Source organism: Lissotriton vulgaris, chromosome 6 (genome assembly GCF_964263255.1).
Source record: "Lissotriton vulgaris chromosome 6, aLisVul1.2, whole genome shotgun sequence".
In the NCBI taxonomy this organism is placed as follows: domain Eukaryota; kingdom Metazoa; phylum Chordata; class Amphibia; order Caudata; family Salamandridae; genus Lissotriton; species Lissotriton vulgaris.
In genome coordinates this window covers 1,408,267,959-1,408,280,056 of record NC_141694.1, presented here as the reverse complement: position 1 = coordinate 1,408,280,056, position 12,098 = coordinate 1,408,267,959, and the positions used below count along the sequence as shown (strand labels likewise).

The 12,098-nt window shown below is 45.5% G+C and overlaps 1 protein-coding gene across 1 annotated transcript in view; it reads right to left on the bottom strand.

Moving 5' to 3' along the window:
* Positions 1-514: 514 nt before the first annotated feature.
* Positions 515-12,098, bottom strand: part of CRNKL1 (crooked neck pre-mRNA splicing factor 1) — a 168,764-nt gene continuing 157,180 nt past the window's right edge. The window contains exon 14 of the mRNA XM_086927520.1: positions 515-795. Coding sequence (XP_086783646.1) covers positions 625-795 — 171 coding nt within the window. The 3' untranslated portion in view covers positions 515-624. The remainder of the gene's footprint in view (positions 796-12,098) is intronic.

Genomic DNA, 12,098 nt, shown 5'->3' with positions numbered 1-12,098 from the left:
GTATGGTTTGTATTTTGATAGTGCTTCCTTTACATTTTTAACCTGAAAGTGGTCCTTCAACCAACTCATTTGTTGTCTCAAAGCCAAATTAAAACCAATGGCTTGGCTCAGCTCTCGATTTTCTGGCTCGCCCACCTGCAAATTTGGAACAGTGAGGGTCGAGATATCCTGCTTCATTATTTGCAGTAAGTGTTACTATATTAAACTATACAGCATTATTCACAAATTATTTTACACAAATAATACATAAATACCTATGCTTTCTTTAGATCAAGTGATGAGGACATGCTTTTGAAAAACTTGATAAGAAGGGCTGAAACATTTATAACTGATTAGAGTGAAATATTGATATATTTTGAGTTTCTGAATAAATTATCTTTGCTAACAGGAAGGAAACCAATCCTCACTTTTCACAGAATATGTTTGGAACTGCTAATTTGACCAACGTGCTATACAGCTCAAACACAAGTATGGTGATTCTTAAATGGAAAAGAAGAGAGACAAAGTCCATGAATCACCTTAGTCACATTTATAAAAAACATCTCTATTTACAAACGCAAAAGATGATCAGCCAAATTTAGTCCATCATTGGTAATGTACAAATAAAGTTGCACAGATTGATAATCAGGACTCCACATCCTCTGTTTCTGCATCTGGCTCTTCCTCTGAAGCTTCGGAGTCATGTTGTTGTTGTTTCTTCCACAATTTTGCCATGGCAAGCAACTTGAGATTCGGTTGATTGGCAGCATCTTCGGGAAAGATGTAATCATAGTACTCCTCCCAACCAGCATCCGACTGTAAATAGTATTTAAAAAAAAGGCAGTCTTTACTACACAGGAACACATTCTCATAGTAAAACAGACGGAAGTTCGAGTGGTTATAACCCATGAAAAGGAAGAAAAATGGAATGTACAGTAAAACCCACACATTAGTATCACTTGTTAAATCTTTCTTTAATATTCTTACATTTGTTATAATTAGTGCAAGTATAGAAACTGTTTTGTCAGCATATGTATACCTTTAACACATGCATGCAATTTAGACTACAGAATGTTACCAAAAAGGTTGCTCCATAGGGCAAATTGTACGTAGGCAAAATAATTTTTCCTAAAGCTTACAGTGTTTAACCTGGACCCTTGCCTAAATTAGAGATGTAAGTAAATACCACATCACCTGATGGATTTTGTGACTGCATACTACAAGACCTAAAGAGTCTGTGACACTGAATTAAAAGTGTGAAATGCATTTTTCTGTTATTAGGCAGACAATGCATCGTACATTTTGGAAGAAGAAATAGTTGAACAAGTTACTTACCTTTGGGAACGCTCCTGCGGGGGATACTCTAACTGAAGGGTTCTCACTTTAGAAAATCCTCCTTTGGATATGGAGAATTTCCCAGCAATGCTCCAACGCACCAACAGATGGTGCTGTGTGGCTCTGCACCAACTCCACTTCGCCCAGGAATTGGGAAAGTGGAGCAGCATATAAACTCAACCCCTGCAAGCTGACATCAGTTTCCCTTTCTGTGCCCTCAGACGCGGAACGTATTTTTTTTGGTCACAATGTGCAGATCACTAACTTGGGATCCTTTTAGAGATTAAAAAAAATCCACTCCACAGAAAGGGTAGGTTGTAGAGGAAATAGTACTCTGTGGTAGGATAGAGTATCCCCCAGAAAAAGCATTATCAAAGGGAAGTAACTTCTGATGTATAGTGCCACCTGCAGATTCCTCACATTAGAATAGATACCAAAGCAGTACCTACCAAAGGCGGAGGGTCTATGCGGTGGACTCATACTAAAAAAAGACTTCCACGGCCGCCCCTTATCACCCATGCTTTTTGCTCTATGCATAAAGCCCCCTGTGGCGCGTATTAGGGCCAACCCGGAGATCGACGGAATTAAATTCGGACCAGATAATCATAAGATATCTGTAAAGATCCAATTTCCAGTCAATTTGATGAAGATCAAATAGCTTTATTTGAGAATCAAGGCAGATACCTCCAGCATAGCTTCACAGCTCAAAGATCAACTCCTACAATCAAAAGCTAACATTCTATCCTAGCAACATAGCTAACATTCTAATGATGACATGTAGATGCACTCAACTCTACACATCTCCCTACTTAACCTCATAGATGCTATTAAACATTCCTCCCCAGTGCTGCGCTGTCCATTGGAACTAGTGCTGAATGGACGTCCAATGGTCGTGCGCAGCACTGGGGAGGTAGTGCTGCCGTCGGCCAATGCACCGAGGCAGCACTTAAGGGGTTAACATCCACTAAATAAATTATAATTTTTTTTCCATATACATCATATTTAAGGAATATAAAACATTTCCATTTTTTATATTCAAAAGACATCAATCTTCAGAAACATGAACCGGAGCACGGCATTTGCATATGTTTCCCGTACTCCAAGCTGATCCATCGGATAGGATAACCACATTTCTTTTTATAGACTTCACTTGAATCGGTGCAGAAAATTTGCTGTCACCCTTTGTAGTTACACCACCACGTTTTATGGTCACCCAATCACCAATCTCAAATTTAATATCTTTCACACTCTTCCTATCATTATAATATCTAGAAGATTCAGCTTGCATTTTAACTACTTTATCTTCCACAGCAGTTCTGTCCACCCACACAAAATCGTTCACTTTTTATACCAAACAGGAACCTCTTTGACACCAGGTTCACGTCCCTTTAAAGATATAAATGGAGAAACCCCTGTTATTGAATGCGGCGTAATCCTGTAAGACCACACCAATTTTTTTAATTCTTCACGCCAAGACAATCCATTAGACAGGGACAACTGAATATTATCCATAATCAATTGGTTAGCTTGTGATCTAAATAGAGCAACCCTCTCATGTATGATCTCAAATTTAGAAAGAAATTCCTGCATTTCTTTAGACACCAATTGCACACCATTATCTGACACGAGTATCTTGGGTATCACTTCATTCATAAACACCCTTTCCATAAAATCAACAACTCTTTGAGTATTTATAAATTCTGTGCTTTCCACCACAAACCATTTGGAATGGTAGTCAACAATGACCATCAAAAACTTGCTACAAGTACCAAGCTTGACAATTGGCCCAAGAAAATCAATTGCCACTCTTTCCCATGGCCGTTTGGGAAATGTTGTAGACACCAATGAAGGCTGCCTTACAACTTTAGTTTTATCCGTTTGAGCACAAGCGTAACATTCTCTTACTGCATCCTCAATATCTCTATCCATTCCAGGCCACCAATATGATTGTCGGACCCTACTCTTAGTCATATTCCTGCCTAAGTGTCCCTCGTGAGCAATATTTATAATTTTCCCTCTCAGACTTTCTGGTGGTACAAATTGATATCTCCTCAACAGTTTTCCTTCACTTACTCTCAGTTCAGCCTCAAAATGGTAGAAACTTCTGAATCTTACATCTTCAATAATGTGTTGATGCCACCCATGAGAAACACAAGTAATCACTTGCAAAAGTTCATCTTTTTTTTTTGTAAATAGATTTTATTGTTATTTGCAAACAAGAAGAGCATCATATACAATAACACATCAGGTCGGTTGGCCGACATATCACATAGCATTAAATGATACTCTGAACCCGCAAGAACAAACCTAAGCCCCCCCCTCCTCCCGTACCCCCCACCCCTTGTCAGTGCGCCTGTGACTAATACATAAGAAACTCAGCATAAATGGGTACCCTCTTTAAATCGTAAATTCTCCATAATAGGTGATGCAAAGGGGACTTTTCCTCAAGATAAGCCCATTGTGAAAACCTCCGCCTCTCTGTCCTGCTCTAGGTGTGGCTTCGGTTGTCTATGTAACCCTAATCCGCATCCTCCTCTCTCTCACTTGAATCTTCCGCAGGGGTCTGGAGCGCTGTCACCAATGCCTCCCAAGCTCTAGCTACTGCTAGGGATTTATCATTATCTAATCGCCTAGCCTGCTGTAGTCGGAGCGTTCCCTCAGTTTGTGCCCAGCGCAGTAGATTCGCCTTCCACCTCAGATAGCTAGGGCCTACGTTCGATTTCCAGTGCATGGTGAGTTCTCTCTTGGCCAGTATCAAACCCAGGTCGTAAAATTTACTAGTAACCTTCGTCCGGGGGGTATGTCGGAACCATAACAATAGGCAGGTTCCCATGTCCGCCTCTATCTGACGGCCTGTTACAGCATTCAAACAGGCTACCACTGCTGTCCAGTAGTTTGCTAAGCTTGCACACGACCAAAACATGTGGGAGAAATCAGCACCATCAACTCTACATCTTGGGCACTGTGATGTGGCGCCGTTGAAATATTGGGAGATCTTAACCGGAGTTAAGTAAGCCCGATGTAACGTAAAAAACTGAACTAATTGAAATCTAACGTTCCGGGTACCCTTCCAGGCACGTCGAATCAACTGAAGCCATGTCGTCTCAGGAATGGGTTTTCCGATATCTGCTTCCAATTTACTTCGCAAACCCTCCAGAGGTAACAAAGCTTCTGTCGATAGCCTCCTGTAGAGGCATGTCACCGATTTGAAAGCACCAGCCGCCATAACCACGTATTGGGAGCCCAGAGAAGTCGGAGGTTCCCCCAACCTCATAAACCACACCTTCCTCCCCCCGCTCCAGATCTGTAATCACATTCTCATACTATACCACAATGGGAGGGGTACAGGGGTCACTCGTCCAAAAGGCCATCCGCAGTCCTCGGTGTGACATGAGGTAGTGCTTGGTCACTGCCCCTGAACCCTCCGATGTCGCATCACCCGATCCCCTTCGGGACCCAGAATCCACTGCAGAAGTAGAGGTCACCACCCTGGAGATAGTGGAAACCGCCCTGAGGGCCTCCTTGTGTTCCAGTTCAGTCTGTGACTCAGAGGGCATCCGCGCCGGTTGTCTCCTGTTCAGTCGGCTCCGCCTAGGTTTTGTTGCAGGGTTCTGCAGCTCTTCATTGGCCATGTGAGTATACTTGTAAGACTCCAACCAGTTCCACACTTCCTCAGGAATATTATAGAAGGAGGATTTGCCATCTAACATTATCCGTAGGAGGGCTGGACACAAGAGAGAGTATCGGATACCCTCCTCTCGAAGAGCCTTCTTTACAGCTAAAAAGGAGGAGCGGTGGCGCTGAACCTCACAAGAATATTCGGGGTAGATGGAAGAGCGTGCATTGTCCACTTGGTAGGGCCCCTTCGCTTTCGCTCGCTGCAGGATCAGGTCTCTATCCTTGTAGTGTAGAAGGCGCGCTACAACTGGTCAAGGAGGTCGCCCAGGCGCTGGGGGATGGGCCGGGACCCGGTGAGCCCGTTCTAGCATATAAAATTGAGTCAGCCCCTCAGGAGCAACCACCTCACGCAGCCAGGTTTCCAGGTAGTTCACCATATCAATCCCTTCAACTTATTCTGGCAAACCTACCACACGTATATTGTTGTTACGCCGATTGCGGCCTTCCGCGTCCTCGCCCCTTTTTTCCAGGAGCTGTATTCTCATCAGCAGGTCTCCCAGGGTGGCATCTGTCGCCTTTTGAGCTGGTGCCAGCGAATGCAGCGTAGCTTCGGCTTGAGTGACACGGTCTACCAACTTCCCGTGGTCTGCCCGCAAGAGTCCCAATCCCGTGGACACCTAAGCGATGTCATGGTGTAAGGCCTCCCTCGTGTTGGCTATGGCCTTCATGATCTGCTCCTCTGGCGCTGCTGTAGTCCCGTTGTGGGGTCTCCAGACAGGCCCAGGTCTCGGTCTCCGGGTAGGTCCGCCGCAGGGTCAGTGGGCATCGAGCCCGGTTTCGGGCGCAGTTTCCCCATCGTGCCGGCGCTCATTCAATGTACCGCCCCTGGACCACTCCAGGCTCCAGAGGACCCGCAGAGCCCCCAGAAGCGGAATCAGAGGCGACCAAGCTGTGTCGGTGGCAGTGACAGTCTCAGTCCCTCATCTGTGCCACAATTCGGATCTGATCGCGAGCTACAGCCAATCCTCCAGCTGCGCAGGAGGGCCCGCTCTATCTCGTCGGGGTCCCAGCACACACAGCACCAATGTCTGCCTAGTCGTAGAGTTCCAGAGCTCTCCTCCTGTTGATATTGCCCCCGGCCAAAGAGGCGGAGCTCCGCCAGCACCCCCGGGTCCCCCGCCGCTAGTACGCAGTACGTCGAGGGCTGCCAACAAATCGCCCAACTCTTCAACTGGAGTCACAGGGGGCAGCACTTGGGCAGTGGGGTGAAATGTGTGATTCTCGCACCCGGTGCCCGCCGGCACCCCGGTTCAGCAGGCAGGGCCGCTTCCAACCGGGCAGTTAATCAGCTTCGCCAGGTAGACCTCGCGATTGCCCAGTCAGGGCTTAGGCCAAATGCTCCAGCTTTTGTATGTGCTCAGTGCTGCCCCACAAAGGCAGCAGCGGGGGCCCCCTGCGGCGCAGCTGGTCCTCTCCACTACTCCGCTCGCTCAGGGCATATAACTGGACGGGCTGCTGGAGGTGTCCACGACCGCCGGGGCCCAGCAGGCCACACCGTCAGCCTCACCTCAAGGCCCGAGCGTCACAGGGATGCAGTGCCCCTTCTGCCCACCGAGGCCACAGCAGGGCACCGCTGGAATCTCTGATCACCCCAAGACCTCCCGCATCGCCGGTATCTTAATTTCATGTAGTCCGCTGGTACACCGGCTCCCGCCGTGGGTTGTGGCCGGCCTGCACGCACTCCAGCCCGGATAGCTCCGCACTTGAGGCCGGGGATGAGCCCGGTTGTGTAGGCCGCAAAAGATGGCCTGCGCCGGACTAGCGAACTCCACGGAAGTGCAGCGTTCTGCAGCTGCAGGTCGCTACTCGCCACGCCAGGGGGGACAGCAGTGCAAAGGTGTGCAGGATAAATCTGGAGGTGGGCACGGAGCTTCGTGCTCACGAATCCATTCCTGTTGATGGTCAAGCCACGCCCCGTAAAAGTTCATCATTTGACATTGCCTTTGTCCATTCCTCCATTCCTCTTTGCTAAAAGCATATTCAACTCCTTTAACATCATGTACTGCATCAATCATGTCGTCCATATTATTTTCCACACCCTCAACTGGCATTCTAGATAAATAGTCTGCTACTACATTCCTGAGACCCTTAACATATTCAACAACAAAATTGAAATCAAGTATGGACAAGAACCACCATGAAATACTAGGGGTAACATTTTCTTCTAATCCTCTGCCTCCTTTGAAAAAATGAACAAACTGTTTATGATCAGTTCGCACATGAAAAGGAAGACCCCATACAAAGTACTTAAAGTGCCTAATCCCCCAACAACATGCTAAGAGGACCGAGTGTTTCTTTCGGCGCCCATATTGGATTTTCTTCGAAGCAAGCTCTACCTTCCTTGAAAAGAGGCCCAAGTGTTTCTTTTGGCGTCCATATTGGATTTTCTTCGAAGTAAGCCCTATTACCCTTGAAAAGAGGACCGAGTGTTTCTTTCGGCGGCCATTTTAGGGGATTGGGCGGATTTTCATTAGAAAAACATTACTTTACAATACTTTTTATCAAAATACGATCGCAACTTTAGAAAACTGCATCTATCTTGAGGAATATTTGAATTTGAAGAAAAGAGGAGAACAGTTTTCTATAGTTTGAAAGTATGAACTGGAAAAGACTACAACAGTTTAGAAGTCTTTGGAACTATAAATAGAAGACATCAAATAATCGGGTTGGTTATATTAAACTATTGTTTTATCTTCTTATATTAACTTATTGTTTTGATTTGTTGTTTTCTTAACCAACACGTTCCTTCCAGGTACATTGTATTATATATATTCTAATCCTTTTTTATTATTATTATTATGGGTGATCAATCCATGTCTGCTTCTCCAGGTTTCCTTCCTACTCCAGGTGATCCGGCGATCCCTTGGAAAGATTGGAAAAAAATATTTTTGACTTACATTTTGGCTACTGGGGCAGATATGGACCCATAAGAAAACAAGCTATCTTTTCAAGGGAGGTAGAGCTTGCTTCGAAGAAAATCCAATATGGCCGCCAAAAGAAACACTCTGTCCTCTTTTCAAAGGAGGTAGGGCTTGCTTCGAAGAAAATCCAATATGTACGCAATCACCATATACCAGTTAGGAAGCAGTTCAAAGAATGCAGTCTTTAACACCCTTGATATTTCTCAGGCAAGCATGTAAATCCTTAAAGTTTCAGTATTAAAACATCCAGGTTCTATAGTAAAACATCAAGGTTTAATATTTAAAAAAATCTTCAGAAGTTTTAGTGAATATTAAGGAAAATAAACGTTTCCATTCCTTATTGGAGAATCCAGATTTTCCAATTTCAAATAAAATCTTGGAAAGTGTAGTAAATATTCTTTCTTCCAACAAATTTTACTCACAGTATATCCAAAGGAGGTAGGACACGATTTCAGCAGTTGTAGGTTCCAACTAAATCTCAACAGGTAGATAAATCTCCAATAAGTCCATAAATCCAGGGGTGAAGGTATCAATGTCTCTGCCCCCTGCGCAGACCACCTTGTCGCCAATGTAAAGATCCAATTTCCAGTCGATTTGATGATCAAATAGCTTTATTTGAGAATCAAGGCAGATACCTCCAGCACAGCTTCACAGCTCAAAGATCAGCTCCTATAATCAAAAGCTAACATTCTATCCCAGCAACATAGCTAACGTTCTAATGACGACATGCAGATGCACTCAACTCTAAACAATCCCTATTTGCGGGCGATGTCCTTCTACCCGTCTCGGAAATCCGTACTTCATTGTTCGTGATCCAGTCCGAGCTTACCACATTTGAGAAGGTGGCAGGCTTCAAAGTTAACCTTTCAAAATCCTTCTTACCTTAACGGTCCCTCGGGGGAGAAGACTGCAATAGCAGCTTCAAAGCCATTTAAATGTGCCCATAAGGAAATCCCCTACCTGTGTATCAAAATCACACCAAACCCACTAGACTTATACAAAGCCAATTTCCCCCCTTGTTACGACAACTCAGGGCGGACTTCAAGAAGTGGGGCTCTGCATAAGTTAACTAGATAGGCAGAATAGACAGGGTATTGTTTGCGGGCCGATGATGATAAAGTTAGTTTGGCATGGTCGTACCGAGTACTATCCACACCCTGAATTGCAGGTCGGTTTGCCCTGCCGGATTTTATCCTCTACTACAGGGCTGCCCAACTACGAGTCATTTCAGAGTGGTCCCTCAGGGCCTCGGACCGACACTGGCTCCACATGGACCAGAGGGTGGTGGGTATCTCATTTGGCAGCCAAAGCAGGATAGACCAAAAATTGCCTACCTTAGCACCCATTCGCCTACCAAGCTTCACACTTGGGATGAGGTTACAAAGCTTTATCCTTAACAACATTCCCATCCCTTACACCCCCATCCTTTTAAGCTTGGGCTTCACCCAGCCCATATAGAGGGTCCATTTCATAAATCGAAGGAGGGAAGCCGCCTGATGGTGTCACATATCTTTGTCTGAGGTGCACTACATACATTTGAGGGCTTTGTAGCAGCTTTTAAACTCCCAGTGACAGAAAAATACCACTACCTCCATTGCTGCTCCAACCCCAGATGCGACTCGCTGCGGCTCGAGACTTACTACCCATAGAGCGCTTTGTGCAATCTGGGGTCACGCCGAGGGGGTGCATATCATATCTCTATCACTTTTGCTTACATCTGGGTCCCTGCCGCCTCCAACATACATGGTATTTTGGGACACCATCCTAGAGACGCCCCTGACGGAGAAACAATGGGTTTGCTTTATAAAGATATTGGGACATTCAATAGATCCATGCATCTGCGAGATGCCCATTACAAACTAATGTATGACTGGTACCTATATCCTCAAAAGCTCCACACCCTCTTCCCAGATACTTCAGATAGGTGCTGGTGTGGCTGTGACAACCACTAGGTAATAGGGAAACCCCTGAAAGGATGGAGGTAGAGCAATAGGGGAAAATAAAGATATCAAAAAATCTAACTAGCTGCTCTACCTAGCTATTTATATGTTCAGTCGTTGATTATTTTTTTAATGCTGGCGTTGCTTTGGTCTGCTGGGTGATTTTCGCTATATCTGGTGGGATTGCCCTTCCATCCAACCCCTTTGGAGGGAAATCTTTGCCCAGATCCTTGGATACTTGGTTACCCAATTTCTGAGTCTCTGGAACATGTCCTCTTTGGAATGCGTGATCCCTGTCTGAAACACCAAACAGGAGGGGGTCAATGTTATAGGTACCACACCAGGTTACGAATTTGCCCCAGCACCGAGCGTAGATAGATTTCATGGAAGGGTGTTTGGCAGTGAGAATTAAAGTAATTGCTGCCGTTCAATATCCACGCATGGAGGTGTATGTTGAGGAGGATCGGGTGGAGGATCCAGCCCTGTTGCTGAGATAGGAGGCCCTCTCAAAGTGGTAACTTGATCGGAGGGCACCTTGGCCCCATTCGTTCTTGATCTTCTTCAAAACTCTGAGGAGGACAGGTAGTGGGGGGGAGGTGTACAGGAGTCCCTTGTACCATTCAAACCAAAATGCATCTCCTAACTTGTGTTCTTGTAGAACATCCAATGTGCAAAGCTTTTGATATTGCTGGCATTCAACCACCTCCACCAGGAAAAGCCTTGAACGTCACTGTCTCCAGACAATTCAAAATGAATAGAAACCTCTGTGAGGGGATCAGGTGGAACTTCAGGTCGTTTATGGTGCACCCCAACAATATTTGAAGTTTTGTTGTTGTCCCGAGGTGGCGTACGGCTGACTGCCCGAGCCCACCTTCAGCAACCAGCTGCTGAGGTACAGGCTTATAGGCACTCCAAACCTCTGAAGTTGCACATCAACCCCTGCCAACACTTTTGAGAGCAAACAAGGAGCAGAAGTGAGGTGGTAGGGGAGCACAGCAAATTCAACTCGATTCTGGCCCACTCTGAATCACAGACAACACCTGTGAGACTGCAGAACAAGGGTATGAAAATACATGTCCTGCACATCCAAGGACACATCTAATCTCCAGAGTCCAGAGCAAGTATGATCTGAATCAGTGTGAGCATTAAGAATTTATCCTTCCGCAGGAAGATGTACAGGAATTGACGGTCAAGGAAAGGCCTGAGGCTCAGATCCTTTTGTGGCCTTGAGAATAAGAGGTGTACTTCCTGCAGCAGGCTCGACAGAGGCAAAATGTGTTCTGTTGCAGGAGGAATGTAGGGTGGGGAGGAAATGAAAGGTAGGGCATAGCCTTTATGAAAAATCTGCTAGACCAGTCTGTCGGACATGATAGATTGTCAATCTGGGACAAAGAACTGAATCCTGCCCACCACCAATCAGGTGTAAGCCGCTAAGCAGCTTCTTGCAAGTTGTAGCAGTAGAAGAGGAGTTGGCAGAGCTAAAGCTTCTGCTGGCCTGTGGGATGTCCACCAGTTCTACGTCCGCAGCCTTGAAATGACTGGCTGTCAACTGCATCAAACACTGGGAAGATTGTCACTGCTTAAAGGCTAGCAACCTTGAGTAGCCCCTAAATTTGTGGAACTGTTAGGTAAATTGCTTTATGGGAGTCAAAAACCTCAAGGAACATGCTGGGACTCTACTATCCTTACCCCATTCCAGTGCAGAGTCAGTCTTTTCCCTGAAAAGACGAGACCCATGAAAGGGCCTTTCCATCAGAAATGCCTGCACAACACCAGAAAATCTAGTTGACCTCATCCAGGCATCTGCAGAGCGCAACACTAGTTCCTACTACCCTCCTGTAAAGAATCACTAAAATCATCTCTCAGTCAGACAGGGCCTTCAAAGAAACAATAATTTATATGTGTGCTCAAACTGATTAATCCCATCCCAGTAAAAGTAATTGTGATTTTAACTTCGAAGGCCTTACAAAATTCTTGAAAGACTGTAGCTCACACAGTGACCAAAGGACAAACTTGGGGAATTTTACATCTTCGGGTGATCAGTATTCAGCAACTGGCACAGTGACCTGAGGTGCGGATTGTGTGTTTCTCTGTAGAGCCTTTAAAGATTTACGGATCAGAGCAGCTATGGTGTGATAGGAGCCATCCACTTCCACTTTCTCAGACATTCCAAGAAAAGAAACTTCTACTTTGTTTCCACAATATTGAATCTCGTGAGGGTACCCATTTTCGATACAATATATTT